General features: G+C 34.9%; 1 protein-coding gene across 1 annotated transcript; it reads left to right on the top strand.

Annotated features, from left to right (window-relative positions):
- The first annotated feature begins 888 nt into the window (after positions 1-888).
- Positions 889-16,118, top strand: ST8SIA3 (ST8 alpha-N-acetyl-neuraminide alpha-2,8-sialyltransferase 3). Its single transcript, XM_051969584.1, has 4 exons — positions 889-2,077; positions 3,733-3,855; positions 6,550-7,107; positions 10,256-16,118. The coding sequence occupies exons 1-4, from the start codon at positions 1,899-1,901 to the stop codon at positions 10,536-10,538; spliced, it is 1,143 nt and encodes a 380-aa protein (XP_051825544.1). The 5' UTR covers positions 889-1,898; the 3' UTR covers positions 10,539-16,118.
- Positions 16,119-20,175: the final 4,057 nt, after the last annotated feature.

The raw sequence follows: 20,175 nt of genomic DNA, 5'->3' as shown, positions 1-20,175 counted from the left end.
CTGTAGTGTGATGTTCTTATCTCTTTTCCTGTGCATTGATATTAGAGGCTACAGGGGATATGAAATTCCTTATTCTGGTCCTGAAAACAAAAAAATCAAGCAATCTTTGTTAAATCACTTAACACCATTGAGCTGTCTTATCTATAAAATAACAGATTGGATTCATGACATCTAAGGGCCCTTCCAACTCAGAATCTATGATCCCATCACTACATTTTATGTTCTATTTAACACAACCATCAAGTTGCCTTTTAAAAAAATTACTGAGTGTCTTGCACCTTATAGGGAACACAGGTGAAGCCTCAAGGAACATATAGTTTAGTTTTAGGAGATAAAGTACAAATAAAAAAACTACAAGATTGAATCTGATTTGTGCCTATGAGAAGCACAGATAAGGCATTATCAGAATTCTGAAGAAAGTATTCCAGTCTGGAATATCTTGGATTGCTTTATTGGAGAAAGGCCTTTACAGCCAAGTTTCCATCTCTAGTACTTTTACATTAGAGCCAATTGACTAATATCAGAAGATAAGATCAGACAAAGATATAGGTATGCCAAAGGTCTTGGTTTTGGTGCAAGGGGTTGAATTATCTCTAGAGTTAAAGGTGGTGTGTAAGGATTTCTTCTGACTCCTCAAATGCTCAATTAAAAATGATTTTAAGTATGTACATCCCCTAAGGTCCTGAGATAGTTGACTTAGTCAAAGAGAATGGAAGAAAACTAGAGAAGCCAAGAATAAGTTAATTTTCAATTTATCAACAAACAAAACTTGCTCCACCACTAAGTATGTTCAAACCCCTTTTAGTTAAGTTGGGGATAAAAAGAAGTACAAGCTAAGGTCTCCGCCTTCAAATGAAAGGAAAATGTCACTATTTTACCACTGTTTGATGTAGGAGGAATGCTGGGTGTTTGTGCCTGTTACCTGATGATAGAAGGCCATCAGTTATTTGGACAGTGAAGAAGTATGCATGGTTTAGGCTAGTCCTAAACTATGGTTGGAGCAGGATGGTCTTCGGCTAAGCACTTTTGGAGGAGGGGGAATAACAGTGGTAATTGACAATCGTTCAGGGTGTGGCCGACATAGGTTACTGCGTAGTATGGGGTAATTTGCTTTTAGTGGATATAGAAGCTTTTAAGTGCTTGCTTCACTAATACTATTCTCACTACATATACGGAAGAGCACAGCTGGTGTTTATCCTCGGAGGCAGCAAATCCTGTTATTTATCTCTCTATTCTGATTTATTTATAAAGTTATGAATGGTCCATTAAACTAAGTTTGGGTGTCTCTCTCCCCAGATTCATTCTCCTTCTAGCTTTATCCATCCTGGTCCTACACTGCCCGATGTTGTGGGCTGATGCATTTTCCCCTTAATTCCTCTCCCTTATTCCCCTCCCTTTTCCCTCCCTCCCTATTCTCCCCCCAATACAAGGTTATTTGGGAGATTAGAGTTCATTAATTAAATCCTGTGCCTAGATCGAACTGTAACATTATTCCAATCACATTTATCTTGCATCGGCGAAGAAGGATGGCAGCCCCACTGGAAACTCGCGGTGTAGAATGAGCAGGCAGCGGAGAGGAGACGTAGAACGCAGCCAGCTGCCATTTCGACACCGCAGCTCCAGCCCTCCATTTTATTTTTAATTCTTCATTGTCCCGGCTCTCCCTTTCCTAGGGGGTTCGGATTCTCTCTGTCTGCCCACTCCCACCCTTTCGCTATTCCCTCAGCCCAGCGTCCCCCCCCCCGCCCCACGCAACAGACACATACACACACACACACACACACACACACCCCTAACACACGCACCCCCACGCTCGCCACCACCCCCCTTCCCTAAGCAGCCGTTTGAAACTCAATGGACCGATTTCTTGGGTTTCACTGACTTACGTCTTCCCCAAGATGAGAAATTGCAAAATGGCCCGGGTGGTTAGTGCACTGGGGCTGGTCATGCTCAGCGTCGCCTTGCTGATTTTATCTCTGATCAGCTATGTGTCCTTGAAAAAGGATAACATCTTCACGACTCCCAAGTACGCCAGCCCGAGGGTGCCCCGAATGTATATGTTCCACGCGGGATTTAGGTAAGTGTGGCCATTTCTCTCTCTCTCTCTCTCTCTCTCTCTCTCTCTCTCTCTCTCTCTCTCTCTCTCTCTCGCTCTCTCTGTCTCTCTCTCTTCCCCACCCCCTCCTCTGGTTTATTTATTATTTTATGGTTGGGGAATTGGTAAAAGAAAGATTTGAAGCTTGGTGATCGTGGGGAACATAAGATCAGGAAGGTATTTTGACATCTCAGAAACACTTTCGCCAAGATGACTGCGTGATACTCATCACTGTTTATTATTTAAAGAAGAAAAAACCCTACCCCCAACTACTGACCAAATCGATCCGATTGTTTTTCTATTAATTTTCAGTATCAGTATCTCCTTCTCCCTCCCCAAAATGAAAATGGTAGAGGTGATGAAAGAGACAGAAAGGAAAGAGGGTTGCTATTTGTTAAGGGGAAGTGATCATTATGTGTGCCTTGTGAGAGCATTCTCCCTATCCCAGGTCTGCAAGGTTCGGCATGGCAATGGTGACGGTCAGTCCAGGGACGATTAAATGGCGCAGGCGCTTTGCTTATCCCCCTCTCCTTTACTCCCCCGCCTCCCAACAAAAATTATGAGGGGGTTTGTTCGAAGGACTCCCTTAGGGTTTTTTCTATCTACCGCTTCTGTGATAGCAACCTTCTTCACGACTACAGCCCCAAATCCTGTATCCCTTTCCCTTTTCCAATCCCTCCCAAGAAGCAGCCTAAAAACTGGACTTAGGCATGCCCAGCCCCAGATACCTAGTCCAAGTCAGTGGGGACAAGAACTGCTACTTATCTCTTTACTCCTTAACAGGAGGTTCTGTAGATATTCTGCCGAGTCCTAACCCCCGCTCTCAATCCCGTCATTTCTCGTGTGTGTGTGTGTGTGTGTGTGTGTGTGTGTGGTGGGGGAGGGTTGCCTTGCACATTAAACAGGGCCTGTAGATTGTTGGTGGTACTGGGATGACAGGAACAAACAAATAAAATCTTGTAATCAGAAACTGGCCTTTAGATGTAAGTCTTGAGCCTGAGGGAAAACTTTGCTCTAAACCCTCAACCCTTCCTGGACCTGGATTAGATACTGGGAAACCTTTCCCGCCCAATCCCTCAAGTAGCTCTTGGCTGCCGCTAGATCTCCACAGAGTCTGTGGAAGTTGAGGGAATGTGCTTTCTTTATCAGGTAATAGTGAATTAAACCAGAAACGGATTCGAAATGGTAGGAGTGAAGGCAGAAGACCACTCTTTGCCCCCCTCCCCCATCTGAACTCTCCTCTGTTTTTCCTCTCCAAAAACAATTAAGTCAGGCCCTGGAGTGTTGAAGTGGTTTGGATTTTTGCCTGCTTTTGTAGGAGGTCGCTGTCCGCGGTGCTGACTCGTTGAGTTACACTGGCTAGGTGCATGCTTTACATTTACTTGCCGTTTTCGGCCTCAGTCTCCCTGTTCTCTATACTTGACGGCCATTTTATGATTTCTCCAGTAGCAATGAGAATATTAAGTGCATGATTGTTTTTATGCATATTTCCTTCTTTTTTTTTGTTAAACCAAAGAAAGTCAAAGGAGAGGGGACTGTGACAGAATTATGGAGATGGCTCACTTGAACTTTAATGGCCTTGTGACTCTAAAAGCAGAGGCTGATTATTCTTCTTATGTACTTATGATTCTTTTCAGGTCACAATTTGCATTGAAATTTCTAGACCCATCATTTGTACCCATTACGAATTCTCTGACCCAGGAACTCCAGGAGAAACCATCTAAGTGGACATTTAACCGAACAGCATTTTTACGTCAAAGGTAGGATAGGAGGAAAGCACATATATGTATTTTTAAAGTGTTTCTGAATAGCGGGCTTGAAACAATAACTTTCCCTGCTTTCAGGACATATTTGGTGTTTTCTCTTGGCCTATATAAGGTAGTAACTTGTAATTAATACCAATACTGGGTGCCCCCACATAAGTAGAAAACAATGTCAGCAACAGAATTCTGACTGGAGAAAAAAGTCTATATAATTTACAACAAATTCAATAAAATATTATTTTAAATAGCTTTTTTCTAATGTGATTTCATATAAAAATCATAGTTTAAAGTGAAAGTGCCAATAAAACCAAACCAACAAAAATCCCAACAATATGTTGGTCACCATATATTATTCAATGTGATTCCAACACAAATGGGGAGGGGGGCATTCCACAGCAAATTCATAGAGTTTAAATGCATATAACTTACATTTTATGTATTTTAATAAAAATGGAAAGATAATAATTTCTGTTGATTTACCAATAAAATTAATAAGTAAAATTAACAAATATATATATGTTTATATGTATATGTATATAATACATATATGTTTATATATGTATATAATGTAGCTTTCTTTAAAAATTAGACCCTGTAGACTTTAATATATTGGACAGTGACCCTAAGTTATTCTTATTAGTTATGCCTTACATCAGTCTTACAGAGCAATTATTTATCAATAAATAATCAAGAAAAAGATTACAGAATTTATTTGAATCATTTGCTTAAAATACAATTTAAATCTTCAGTATTTCTAGCTTTCACTTGGCTCCCTGAGTTAAGCTGCTACTTTACTGGGATTATTATTCTGCCAAATGGAATGTGAGCCATCTAGTGTGCTCATTAGAGGTGTTGAGACTTGTTTTCACAAAATCTTAAGTTTTGCAAACAGTGCATGGTGGTTATAGCTTCTACCTATACAAAGCATCCATTTTTGATACATTGACATGATATATCCAATCAGAAATAATATGAGATTTAACTAAACTCCTTGACATCAAGGCACTGTCCTAAAATATCATTTTAGGTTACTATAATTCAATCCTTAAAATTCAATACATAGTTATTAGTACATAATAAAATTAATTCTTTCCAAAAACCCAGTTATGGACTTCAATACAAGTCTTTTGTTAATAACCTAGAAAACTTTTATGGGGGAATGCCAATTTTGAATTGATTGAGTTGGAGAATTTGCACAAATGATTATTTGACCAATTTAACTAGCTATTGTTCATCATGTTTCTGACCTTTCTTTCTGTGTGATTATTTAACCTTTCAAAAATTTCCTTCTAAAATTGCCTCACAAAAATTCCATTTTTAAGCCAATAACATAAAAAATGAACAAGTAACAGAACATCATTTCCTTTTGTTATTGTGGAATTACTTTAACACTAGATTCTGGATCATACACTTTCCCTTTCACAGATTTATAATTTGATAAGTATAGTAAAACTAACACACAATCAAGTGAAGTGGCCTAAAGATCTTGTTTATAGAGTCTATTTTCATTTCTATTTTTTTAAACCAAAAAACAATAGAGATTCAGAGCAATTGAATATTTTGGGTTTTTTTTATTTTATTTTTCAATTAACCAATATTTATTTTCTCCATTCTTACCCTTCTACTTAAAAGAAACACAAAATCCTTTCAACAGATATACATACATACATACATATAAATTCCCGCACATTGTCTATGTTTATGTCATTCTGCATCTTGAATCTATTCTCTCTCTCAGAATAGGAGTGGTATGGATTATCATCAGTCCTCTGTAATTATGGTTGGTCATTGCATTGATCAGAAATCTTTAGTCTTTCAAATTTTTTTGTTAGCTGGATATTTCCTTTGGATTTAACTTTATGGTAACATTACTTCCCCTTTTAACATGCTTTCAATAATTTAGCAATGTATGATTTATTTTTTTTCTCAAAAATTTTATGAAAACCAAACTAGAATACTGGGCACATTTTCAGTGCTTTATAATAATATTTCTCTGAATTTTAATTTTCTCCAAATAAATTTTGTTTCTATAGCACAAAGGACATTCCCTAATTCTCTATTTCATTATTCAAAAGTTCCTGATGAGATTATCATCTCATTTTCATTAAATATTCAACTATTCTCTCTGCTATTACCATTTTAATATTTCAACAACATACAATACTGTACTGGCTCTCTCATAGATATTTGGCACTATTTTAGAAAAAAAGGGGACTGTAATTGATATGCCTTGTGCACTGCAATCCAATAGCAAGAAGGCAGTCCTATGTAACAAAGGCCAGATCTCCAACTTAAATAAGTAACATGATTACCCAATGACAGATAGTAGCTGTATCCCATTGATTATTTGCTGGCACAGATTGAGACCGAGTCACCTTTTCATTATCCACATCCTCAATATAAGGCATAGAACAGGTATATGACAGCTATAGTTAGCATATTGTCAGCCCCCAAATGTTATTATCAAGAAGGGAGGCCACATATAGAACACTGTACCTCAGAACTAACACAATCCTATAATATGATGCTGGTATTCTTCCAAAGACCATGATGGTAATAAATAGGTAGTCTTTTCATTGGTTCAAGAGTCTTAGGATTATTTTCTGAATGAAACAGTAGTATAAAAGAAATAAAATTGAAAAATCAATTGTTTTGAATGGGATACATTTAATGAATTTCTTTTTATTTTAGGAAAGAGATTCTTCAACATGTCGATGTAATAAAAAATTTTTCTTTGACAAAGAATAGTGTTCGGATTGGACAGCTGATGCACTATGATTATTCCAGCCATAAATATGTTTTCTCTATTAGCAATAACTTCCGATCACTGCTTCCAGATGTGTCACCCATTGTGAATAAGCATTATAATATTTGTACTGTCGTTGGAAATAGTGGGATCCTGACAGGGAGCCAGTGTGGACAAGAAATAGATAAATCTGATTTTGTTTTCCGTTGCAATTTTGCTCCCACCGAGGCATTTCAAAAAGATGTTGGAAGGAAAACCAACCTTACCACTTTCAACCCTAGCATCCTGGAAAAGTATTACAACAATCTTTTGACCATTCAGGATCGTAACAACTTTTTCCTCAGTTTAAAAAAGCTTGATGGGGCAATCCTCTGGATCCCTGCATTTTTCTTCCATACTTCAACAACTGTTACCAGGACACTAGTTGATTTTTTTGTCGAGCACAGAGGTCAGTTAAAAGTCCAATTGGCTTGGCCTGGAAATATAATGCAACATGTCAACAGGTGTGTATATTTTACTGCATCTAATCTACCTTTTGCTTCGTGATCTGGGGGAGGATGGGAGTATCATTCATATAATGTCATTATGTCATTATGGAGAGTTTATATGAATGATTATTTGATAAATTTGTAATTAGTTATTGGAATCATTTTAGTCTCCCATTTTAGTTGCTAAGAGCTAATGGACAAATTGGTGTTTTGTCTTCTTTGCCTCTCTCTGCCCAGTTTTTATTCATGCTGAAAAGCCTAAAGGCCAATAAAATACATGTTTTGAGTCCATTTTCCCCATTTTATTCAATTTATTGGGTGTGGCATAGGTAAAGCCCAGATGAAGCAAAAAACCTGGGAAATCTCCATTTTTTATAATCAGCTTCAATACACTTGATATTTACACAAGTAAATAATGTATTATTGGCCATCTCCTAATCCCACTTCTCCCAACAGTGAGAAACCAATGCTGAAAAACTTTCTTTGAATCATTTCTCCAAGTCAATGTTCTCCAGATGCTATTCCCAAATAAGAGTAATTTATATATGAACTCCTGTAGAATAGAAGCCATAGAAGTGATGTTTATTCAGTTTAGAGTAATCATTTCTTATATTTTCTCAAACTTGATGCTTCTCTCCAAGGTTTCTACCCACACTCACAAATGTGTAAGTTTTATGTTACCTCATGAATAAGTCTATTGAGAATAAGGTGTTGATTAGCTCTTTAAAAATAATTCATTTTTAAGTCATTTGCTATACTAATGCTGAAAGCACTGAATTTGGGAAAGCTGAATGTTGAAGGAGAACATAGGCTTACTCAAAAAAAAAAAAAAAACAAAGTGGGAAATTGATTAGTCCTCTATTGAATTTAATACGTGAAAATAGCCAAAGTGGCCATGAATAATTATATGAATAATTCTTATTTTCCTAGGCAGAAGGATTTTGCTTATTCTAAATTACCTTAAAATTGTTTTAACTCTCTAGTTGTCACTCTCAAATAGCTTGTGAGAGTCTAACTTCCTATCTAAATCCAGCAGTTCACTCATATTGTGAGGCAGAACAAGTGCTTAAGAGAAAGGAACTCTAAATAATTCCATCCACATAGAAGATATCCTTCTGGTACCCAGCCTTTACACTGAAGGTGCATTCACCTAACAGATTCTTGCTGCCTTTAGCTTCAATTGCTTCAATGAAAAAAAAGTTTTGAAAGAAAATCAAGTTCTTTAGTTGAGTTTTTAAAATATTTATGTAAAATCTTTTATTCTCAGCTGAAAATAAAAGATAAGTCTTTTGATACATAAATAGAATACAAGACATTTCAAGGATTCAGGAATTCCAATAGAAAGACCATTATATTTTGGGTGAATTCTCTATACAGTTGTTTTTCTGTTTTTAACATAGCTCTATAGTAGCCAGGTCAAGCACAAATAAATCATGTTGATTTGTTGAAATGGAATTTTGTCCACTGTAAATTCAAACTCACAGAGGGAATGAGTATGAGAATCACAACCAAAAATTTAAGAAATACAATATTCTAGATTATTTGGGAACTATGGAGTTATTTTTACCTGTGGAATGAGATAAGCATAAGTTAGCATTTTCCGTAAGTTTAGAGAGTGTGTGGGTCAACAATTTTTAAATCCATGTTTACTAATAGGCCACTGAATTCCTATTAGTCAGAAGATAAAAAGGAAATCTATTGTATACTTCTGTCCATAACTACACCTTTATACACATCCTTTGGCTTATTTAAGCAATCTATAATCAAAAGTCAGGATCCAGAATCTTTGTAAAACCAAGAGACTGAATGCATTTATTTATATGTACATATTTATATACCTTTATACACATATATATTGTGTGTATGTGTGCATAGAAATATATGCATTGTGTGTTCCCATGTTACCACAGAGTCAGGTGGCAAAGCGACAGGAGTTCTGTCAGTTTCCTGTCAAGTTTCAGGTACTATGAAGAAAGCATGGGAAAGAAATACATAGATTCATCCAATGTAAGAAAATGCCATTAAGGCCTTTGTGTATTAGGAGCACATGCATCCTTAGAAATGGATAATGTTCCATTCATTCACATATTCAACAATCATTTGTTAAGTTCCTACTATGTGAAAAACACAAAAAATATTGAAGGGAGCACTGAACTAAAAGTCAGAAAGAATTGGGAAAATCATTTGATATTTATATTCTTCAAATAATTCCCAAGACTTAAATACTAAATTGTATTGCTAGTTATAGATTAGTTTCCTTCAGAAATCATATTGAGTATTTCCTTCTACATGACACTTTTCCTGATCTACCCCTACCCAGATGTTAGTGCTTTCACTATAAAAAGTTCCTGTATTTTTCAAAATATATTTTTCCTATTGCCATATGTACATACATGTCTCACTGGATAGAATACAAACTTCTTAAGAACAGTAACCATTTTATTTTCATCTTTTTTATAATATGATACATAATATCATATGTATAATATGAAACATATATACTTAGTAAATGCTTAATGATGAACTGATTGATCCACAGTGGTGAAGGGAGCTACTAAACTTGGAGTACCTCACCATGACAAAATCAAATATTCAGTAACAATAGCTGGTCTTTATATAACACTTTTAAAATTCTGAAGGCACATTACATTTGGTCTCAGTTGATCTCACAATAACTCTGTGAGATAGATGTTATTCCCATTTTATGGCTAAGAAAACTAAGATTGAGAGAGGCCAAATGATTTAACTTAAGATCAACCAGTTGAAGTCTGAGATAGGATTCAAACTCAGGTTTTTCTGACTTGAAGTCTAGCTTTCTATCCCTTGTACTACCTCAGTGTCTCAAATACATGCAAAACACTTTTGCTAGATGTTACTGTCTACCCATAGTACTTTGCACATAGTGGGCAGTTAATAAATGAATCATATTAAAATTTTGTTTGCCTCTCATTCACTGTCATAATAGTCACTTTTTTTGAAAGACCTTACGACATTAATATCTTAGAGAATTTTTAGGCCAGAACATTGCAAGCTCTTACTTGAATACCATACATTAGTCTCTCTGAAAGCCACCTATCACCTAGCTAAGCTGAGGCCCGTTGACCTGTCACACTGTGACATGAAGCCTCAGTCGCTAAATCAGCATGTGCTTATTATTCTACAGGTACTGGAAAAACAAACGGTTGACACCCAAACGGCTGAGCACAGGTATTCTTATGTACACCCTTGCATCTGCAATGTGTGAAGAGATCCACTTGTATGGATTTTGGCCATTTGGATTTGACCCCAACACCCGGGAAGACCTTCCTTACCATTACTATGACAAAAAAGGAACCAAATTTACAACCAAGTGGCAGGAGTCCCACCAGCTTCCTGCCGAGTTTCAGCTACTATACAGAATGCATGAGGAGGGACTGACCAAACTGACTTTGTCACATTGTGCCTAAGAACTTCAAACTCTAAGTGCCAAACGATTGTTTTAAAAGTGCCCCAAACCAAATTGAATATTCTTCAAAAGTAGAGCCCTTTTAGGGTCACATGTTTACTAAAACTATTTTCCACAGCTTAAAAAGTCAAGATGTTCTCTATTGCCCTGCCCACTGGTCTTCAAGAATCTTAGCACATTTAGCAAGGCCAACAAAAACTCCACTTTTTTGAGATGTAAGAATCTTTAAGGAATTGATGAAAGAAATTTTAAATTTATAAATATGCTATTAAATATATGTTTTAAAGTATTTTCATATTGATATTTTAGCAGCAAAGAAACAGCTGTCTATTTTAAGCATTCTGTGCTAAGTAGAACTAGAAATAGTGTTTTCCTGAGCTCTGCTCAGGATATGGGCAGAGCTGAGACAAGGCACCTAAGGAGAGATTTGAAAATGCCACCCTTCACCCCTTCACTAGAGAATTTCAGCTCCCCTCTCCCTATATCCATGTTATTTTACATCAGAAACTTGGAATTGTCAGGGTAATACAAAGGATTACTTTACATAAAATAAACACCTGGAGAGCAGAATTTTCTGTGATTCCAAGTATGTGCATATATATATATATATATAAGCTAATATTAAAAATTTGCCTTGGTGCCCATTTCTTCCCTTCACATTTCCTCTAGGCTTTCCCCTTTCCTACCCAGAGCCCTAGTTCAGCATAGCATCATATTACTGTGGTTAATTTAAGAGGGATCTCTATTTAACATTATGTTCAGACCCTTTAAATTGGTAATAGAGAAAAAACTGATTTCCATAGCCTACTTACCCCCCCCTCTCTCTCTCTCTTTTTTTCTTTCTCTCCCTCCCCGCCATGTGAGATTTTCTTTTACTTATTTAATTGTTTTTTCCACTGTGGGTTGCCTGTTTGCTTGATGCATTCATGACATTGAGTAACTTTGATGCTTCCATCCAATTTCTTTTCAAACTGAATAAATTATAATACCTTTATGTTACATTATTTTTCTACAGAAAATATCCCTTTATATTTGCTCATGTGCTGGGATCCACTGCAGGTCAAATCATGAGCTCTGAATTTAAAGTGATACATAATATGTCTCTCACTGTTTATTACAGAGGAAACTAAAGACATGAGTGGCTTCTTGTACTTGGTTGGCCACTAGCATAATGGTAATTGATTCTGTAAGGGACCAAGGGCATTTAAACCTGGGCTCCATTTAAAATCTTTTAAGCCAAACTAGGCAGTGATTCTGAGAAGTTCTCAGAATACAGTCATAGTTATATTTGGAATTTAGGCCTTCTGTGAGATGGAAGATTATTTATTAGCACACAGTTAATCCAAAGAGTCTTCACACTAAACTGCTTTCTCACATGAACTGCTCTTTTTTGGGGCTACAAGATCATTAGTTTGATGATCTCTAGAACAAGGAATGTTGGAGAGTGGTAGAAAGGAAGAGATTTTTTTTTGGATTTGATGCTTCTCCCCAGGTCACCTAAGACCCAGATCCTGAATATTCAGTGTTCAAAGTAGTATTAAGTCTATGGGTTCTAGTTGACAGTTTTTCATGGCTATCATCTCATAAATGACAATTTTGTCCCAGGAGAAGTGTGAATTCCTGGTATTTCTTTACCAAGTGAAGTCTTGTACACCTCTGGGTCTTTTGTATACTTCTTTCCAATAAATCCAACCAAATCAGATCTATTATAGCTATAATTCATGAAGTATTTAGGAGGAAAAAGAGTTGAGCAGTTCAGGAAATACCAGGATCTTGGACAAAATTATCTTCTTTGTGAAGCTGTATAGACTGTACTATGAGGACCCTTCCATTTTTCCTTTTTTTCTAATGCAGGAATAGAAATCACCATCCCTCCAAATCACTGATTTCTTAATGAATGATTCTTTGTTTTTTTTAGTCTGGGCAGCAGTCTGGACAAGAAAAAGTTAAATTTTATTGTGATATTTCTTCTTTCTTTCTAAATGCCAATCAAGCACATTTATAATCTGTATTGGGCAGACAGCTCATTCTTTTCCATAAATCACATCTAAATTTTTTGTATTCCCTAGACTACAGTGTTACAAATATGATTTGAAAATAATTGCTGAGATGGAAGAATCAAATCAGAGCCCTTCTTTGATGTGTACATTATATCTAAAAAAGAATTAAGTTTAGTTGTGAAAGATACTGCATACACACTGCCTGAGTCTGGAGAAGTAGGTTGTTTGGGTTTTGTTTTCTCCAGACAACCACCTAAAGTCATTATGATCATAACTTTTTTGCTCAAGTCAGGAATTAACCATTGAAAAATCTGAGAGATTAGTATGTGTCTGAGGATAAAATGACTTCACTGGAGGCAATACAACTAAAACTGTAACTATATGTGTATGTGTATATATATATATGTGTGTGTGTGTACATACACATGTACATAATATAATAACTTTATTATGGACATCATATGAATGATAATCATTGGCTAAGAAGAAAGACGGCGAGATGTTTCAGGATTAGAAACAACAAAAAACTGTCATTGAAAGAATATCCATGTTATTTTTTAATCCTGCCCTACAATTTGATGAGCTATGTATGGAACTGTTCCAGGAATCTGTTAGAAATTTAGCCTGTTATTCACCTGTCCTGTTCAAATTGTTGTATGTTGTTTAAATTCTATGGGCTAAGTTTCTATTTTGCAGCCAAGATTGACAGGAGACTTTTCTTGCATTCCCAGTTGCATAGGACTTGAATTAAGGAAGAAGTTCGATTCTCACATAGGCGCAGGAGATTTGGTTGCTGAAGTGCTGAACTCCAGTAGGGGTATTAGACATGTGATACAAGCTTAAATTGCACAATTACAGAAGACCACCTTGGTCAGAATAGTAAAAAATCTAACCCTGACACTGATCAATTGACAATCATTGTAAAGTGGATTATTTAAATGTTTTAAAGGATTTACTATGGGGAATATATAAAATGTTCTATAAAATTCTAAAAAGGTTTATTTCAATCCTGACTCCACCTATCACTTTCTCAAATTAGGCTACTGAAGAAATTGTTTCTGATGCCGTTTATCAGTTTAAGTAGAAATCAAAATATTTGTGAAAAGGGTTTTGTTATTTTTCCGTTATGTTTTTGTTCATTTTTCAGTCATTTTGCTCAGTCATTGTATAGCCATTTCCTTTTTCAATCATTCTGTTCACTTTTCAGTCATGTCCAACTCTTCATGACTCCTATGGGGGGTTTTCTTAGCAAAAACACTGAAGTGGTTTTCCATTTCCTTCTCTAGCTTATTTTACATATGAGGGATTGAGGCAAACAGGTTAATTGACTTACTCAGAGTCACACAGCTAGTAAGTATCTGAGGCTGTATTTGAACTTGTCTTCTTGATTCCAGGCCCTGCACTCTATTCACTGTACCACTTAACTGCAGGAAATGCTACATTCATAGAATTTTAAGACAGGAAAGGGCTTGAGAGATCAATTAGACAGGAATAATCTAACAGCTAGGTCTTCTTTTTTCCTTTTTAGAGTTTTCATAATATATTTCATATGATTAGTTTCCTTGACAATTTTATGTGTTTTACTTTATGCATTAAAAAATATATTCTGAGAAGGAGTGTTCAGATTTTACCAGCTTGCCAAATGGATCCAGGATACAAAATTCTCAAGAACTCTTGAGCTAGACCACCCTGCTTTTGGACAAGCTTATTCTAGCTGTTCCAGAAAAATAATGATCTATTCTTCTCTTTAAAATCTTTAAAGAAAGACATTTCATAATCTTCCTTGCTACTTTCTTTATAATTTTGTTTCAGGAAGTTCTTCTTGCTGTCCTTCCAGATTTACTCTACCCCTGCAATTTAATCTCTTAAACTGTAGGGCAGTAGAGAAAAGCTGCTCACCAAAAAAAAAAAAAAAAAATGACTGTAACAAAACCTGAATCTAGATAATTACAGAAAAATCATACATGTCCCAAAGATCCAGTGTATGCAAAAAAAAAGATCCTACTTGGGAATGTTTGGGAAGGAGCAATAAGGGTCAGTCCTCCAGTATTCCTAACTATTTTCTGGATTTACATAGATTAGACTGACAATGAGGTGAGCAGATAGACTCTATAATCCCTACTGATTTGGGGCACCTATTTACACTCAGATTTTGTATCTCTTTTGCTATTTCTATCCAAGACTGACATTCTAGTTACTCAAGCTTTACTTTTCAAAGAACCCACTTCCAGACCCTGGATCAGACTCCATTATAGATCCACCAAGATTTTCTTTATCTGATACCAATACAAACTCTGTTCAGTCCAAAACAAAGCAAAAAAATAACTAAATAAATCATTGAAATGGCTTTTGTGTAGATAAAACAAAGTATTTTTTTTAGACCCAGAATCTGACTAGAATTCTTAATATCTGGTATCTAGCAACTCATTTCATTAAACATCAACAAACACATAGTTGAAGATTAAAAATACCTTGTTTCATCAGCTATTGCATTTATTGTGTTGTCTTCAGCACAATTCTAAGTTCAGTGGAATAATACAAATATTTTTAAGTTCAGTAGAATACTATAAAGCCTAATGTGATTGTTGTACCACATCTCAAATTAATCCAAAAATATGACACTAGACAGATGTACCAACAAGGGTACACAGTAAGGAGAAGAATGTCCTGGGTCTTTATTGTGCTCAAAACATTAAGAACCAGTTGCATGTGTGAAGACCAAGCTTGCATTCATTCATTCAAGACAGCTAGATTTTTCTCTTTATAATTTACTGAAAGCTGATGAATATAAAAGCAAATCCAATGTTTTTAGATGAATAATCATTAGGTGTCACCTCTGCTGACAAAGAGGTATTGAAGATACACAAAGGGAGCAAAGGATACCCTAAAGTAATAATAAAAGACTGGATGGGATCTTCAATATCATCTAGACTAACTCCATCATTTTACATGTGAGAAATATGAAGCCAGTAGGGGTGAGTTGACTTGCCCAATCAAATAGTTAATTAACAAAGTAGTTCAATAATTCTAGTCAAGACTAAAATTTAGATAGCTTGCCTTCTAATATAAAGAGAATATAAGCCAAATATTATCCCCCAAAAGCTCAGGAGCAGGGAAAAGATGATCTTGCCTTTAGATCTCTGAAATACAAGAAACACAAGTTACAATGATTAGAAAAGAGCAAAACTTCAGTAGTGATTTTTGTGCTGATATTTTTTAAGTTTCTGCAAGGCAGATACATGAAAAGAATTTAAAATTACCTTTTAAATGCTATTTATTTGTAATTTGACCAGTTTCCTAAAGAAAGAACTAACTATTGGTATTCCATACATTTTCTACTATGGAAATTTTGTCTCTTCAAAATCCATTATTGAACAATGATAAACATTTCTAGTATAACCCCCTACGTACACAGAACAAAGACAGATATTTAAGTTTTTTTGATAGTCAACCACATTCTCTACTGACAAAATAGATAAGCCACTGGTAAATTATTATTATAAAAAAAGTTAGCTACCTTTTGTTTCAACTGATAATTAAGAACTTAATTCTCTGTTCATTTTAATAAAACTTTGCTATAATTTTTGGTAATATGTATAAATAATCTGAACCTTGGAACATGAGCATGATTTTGTGTTGATCTCACTATATGCTGTCTCTGGTGGTACCTCTCACAGGTTAAAAAATTAATGTTATTAATGCCATTCATATTATAATTTTTCTAGAACATATTTTGAATACCAAAAGAGATATGCTAATATAAATGAATTCTCTGAGAATATAGCACATAAATTGTTTCTCTATATGCAAAGTGGAAGACTAATTCACTTGCCCATGTAATTCAAACTCCCTTAAGTTACTTGTTGCATAATAGTTGCTTTTGACAAATGAAAGTGTGTGTGTGTGTGTGTGTGTGTGTGTGTGTGTGTGTGTGTGTGTGTAGCCTCCATTCTCCATATTATTCTGAATGTGTAGGACCTGTCTGATGGATCATGAGGAAAGGTATTGGCTGTGTCTATATAGAAAGAATAACTAGGCTGCACTGCAAATCCTAGGAGGTTAGTGCAACATGGTCAGTCTGATTAATCAATTTGGATGCTCTGCAGCCAGATCAATTCCAAAGTGACCTGGTTTGATCGTTACAATAGCTAAAGCAACCAATTCTGCCTTTTCTGCTCAGGTCCTTCCACATTTTAAACTCTAAAATGCAGAATGCTTCATAATGCTATTATGAAAATGAATTTATAATGTTTTGTTTTAATCTGCTTATTATTGAAAATGCTTATTTTTAAATAATTGGAATTTTTTTACCTTTAATAATGTCCATTCACTTGTTGACCTTGAAATAGAAAACTGATGAAAAAATATGTCATAGAATAACTAATTACATGCTAAGAGAGGATAGGAACTACATCTCAGTGATCTGTGTAGTTTCCTTGGCATAGTGCTTTACCCATATGCGAAATGTAATGAATAAGTCAATAGGAGGTAATGAATTATATTCCTTCACTGAGCTACTGGACAAAAATTTTCTTTGATATCTCCAATGCTATGTCTACATACAATCAGACACATAATTTACTACCTTTAAGTTTTTAATTAGTAAATAGTCGGTTGAATGAAAATTTCAAGATGTTTAGCTATATATATCCACCAAAATAATGCATTTATTTTGACTGCATATATGTGTTTTCTGAACTGACTTGTCATCAACTGACTCATAAACAATTTGGAACTGATTCAGTTCTGCCTGAATGATCGTGTGTAGAGAAATAATCCAAGTGTGTTCCCTGATTCTTTGTTCTTGACCTGGTATTTACTTCATATATTTAAAAGTTTTTTCCAAATGTTTATGAAGCTTCCAATGATAGGAGAATATAGTTAGTTCTCTTACATAAATGTTATAAGAACTTGAGTTCTTATATATGGGTTAATTGAGAACCAAAAATGACCTAAAGAACTATCAAGTCCAAAATCTTTATTTTACAGGTGAGAAAGTAAGGTTTGAAGGTTAAATGCTTTGTTAAAGTCATATAGCTTAGTTTGGGTCAAAACCAGGACTAGAATCCAGATTTCAGTTAGCTCGGTTTACTACATGATTCTGTCTCATACTCACATGCTTAAGATATAATAATTTTAACATATGGGTTCTATGGCAGTTTTTTTTTTTTTGTTAGTGTGATTCCATTGTAAGATCATTAACATAAATATAAGTTTTATTGACGATACAAGTATTCAAATATGAATATCTTCCATAACTAACCACTGCAAAAAAGAAAGCATGGAGAGATACCCAATAATTCTGTCTCCCTGAAACTATTTCAAATTTAAGTTGCAGGCCAGTCACAGAACCAGTCACAGTCAAAGATATGATTTCTCATTGCCCAAGTATATTCATTAGAAGTAAAAGTCTCTTGGACCAGAACACACTTTCAGAAAGGAGATTCCAGGAAGTTTAAACATACACACTAATAGAGAACAAACTTGATCTTAGTTTGCATTAATTACCTTGTACAAGCATGACAATTTACCTTTTGAATTGGAAACTTGGAATAAGAAAATACATTGTTAAGTGAAATAGTAGTTCCAGTGGAGAGGAGAAAATAATAAAAGGGAAGTTGCCTAATTAAAATCACAATATAATTTTATGACATAATGGTGAATCATGGCTATGATATATAATGATGTTACCATGAAATAAGAAACAGTATGATAGAGCAGAGATGAATGGGGAGTCAGGAGAGATACACCTCAGACACTTCTTCATATATGTGATCACAGTCAAATCATTTAACTTTTCTGAGCCTCAATTTCCTCAATTGTAAAATGTATTACCTACTTCACTATGTAAATGTGAGTTATTTTTAAATGAAGTTGGTTAGAACCATACTATGTAAAGCCTGCCTGGAACTTTGAAAAATAACCAGTATTTCTAATTCCCATTTTTTTATGAGTTTATTGGAAAATTCTTTCATAGTTTTGAAATACAAAGGCCTATTTTGAGCAGAGTAACTAAAGGATTCATTAGTTCCTATCAACCAAATTCTAGGGACAATTCCCAACAAATTCTTTTTGTTACATATATATATATAACAATTTCAAGTCAAATGCACATGAACTAAGAAGAAAACTGATAAAGGAAGTAGGGGTATCACCAATCTGTTCTTGGCCTTCTCCCTGGTTCTCCTTTTTTTTTCTGATTTTTCTGTCTTTTCATCCAGAATTGACAAAAGGTTACATGATGAGTTTTTGCTAACTGGCAAAATTGCTGTCCCTTTGAAATCTGATGATGTCTATTGGTTCTAAAACTGAAACAATGCTTATTAAACTAAAGATCTTAATATTTTCAAAATGTGATCCAGTCAAACTAATCCTTTATTGGATTGATTGGATTACTTTCTAGTCTATAAGTATGACATTTTCTAGTTTAAATTCTTCAGTTTCATTGTCAGTCACAACCAGTGTCAGAAACCAAGAAAGATAATTTAAAGCCACATTTGGACTGTTCTTCTGCCTGATTTTTCTCTCATTTGCAAATATTCCTGTTTTCCACCATTCCAGTTTTCTTCCTTTCCTTTCCCACCCTCCATGGAAATTGCCAATGAAAGCAAAATCCAAAGGTATTTAAAAATGAGAGCATTGGGGAAACTACAAAGGAAATGGGAGTACTTTGGAGAATATACAGTTGTGCCCACACAATGACTTGGTTCTCTACTCTTCTGGATTCCCATTTGTCTTCAACATTCTTCATGTTTTGCCTTATTAAATAAGAACCATTCCAGGCAAGTTGTTAATTGGAGTACACTATGTTGGAAAAGCACTATTTGGTGACTTACCATCATTAGCTTTCTTGAAAAGCAGCTTTATTTTGCCACTTACCAGGAAGTTTGAATTTATCAGAAAAGCTTTTTAGACTCTGGACGATATGATAGCTAGTTCCCTATCTATCCTTTCATTCTGCCAATGTGGAAGGAAATGATTCTACATAGACATGTCTAGATTCCCTATTCAGCATTTAGAAATGAGACATCCTGACAACTTGAGAACATAAATTCAATTTTTCAAATTAAAAGGTTTTTTTAGTGAAACTCATTCATAAACTGGTTTTAATTAAATATTTGTGGAAAACAATGCTAGCAGTGTTACATTATTACTGAGATATGGTAACTGGCCAGATTTCTCATTCTGTATGTTTTAGATTAGAGCAAATGCAGTTAAAGCATGTACTAAAAAATATAATATGATTATTGTGCCTGTATAAATAGAAAGTATTGGTTTCTATAGGCAAGTTTTTGAGGGGGATTGTAAGAAGTTCTAAATTGTATTTTTTTTCTTCTTAAACAAATTAATCACATTTCCTAGTTATGTTTAAATGATGAGTCTGTTTTTACATATCTTTCTCTTATTTAAGGAGATGATAGTCTAGTGGATTATTGTACAAATGTAAGAGAAAAACTAATGATCAAAAAGTAGTAAGGTTTTATTTTTTCTCACATTCAAGTGAATAAGTTGTACAAGTGCTTCATAAATGCCTTATATCTCTATTTAAAATTATCCAAAGACAGATTCCAATCTTTGTAACTCAAAAAATAGATGTTTAGCATTCATGACATAATTGCTAAATAAACCACCATTGTC

This window comes from Antechinus flavipes, chromosome 1, assembly GCF_016432865.1.
Source record: "Antechinus flavipes isolate AdamAnt ecotype Samford, QLD, Australia chromosome 1, AdamAnt_v2, whole genome shotgun sequence".
NCBI lineage: Eukaryota > Metazoa > Chordata > Mammalia > Dasyuromorphia > Dasyuridae > Antechinus > Antechinus flavipes.
The sequence above is the reverse complement of the archived record's forward strand: the minus strand, read 5'-3'. Positions and strand labels throughout refer to the sequence as shown.

Excerpts from the sequence above, each read along its gene's own strand:
- ST8SIA3 (XM_051969584.1), top strand. The coding sequence starts at position 1,899 with ATGAGAAATTGCAAAATGGCCCGGGTGGTTAGTGCACTGGGGCTGGTC. Across the intron at positions 3,856-6,549 it reads ACAGCATTTTTACGTCAAAG|GAAAGAGATTCTTCAACATG; the intron begins GTAGGATAGGAG and ends TTTTTATTTTAG. Across the intron at positions 7,108-10,255 it reads ATAATGCAACATGTCAACAG|GTACTGGAAAAACAAACGGT; the intron begins GTGTGTATATTT and ends ATTATTCTACAG.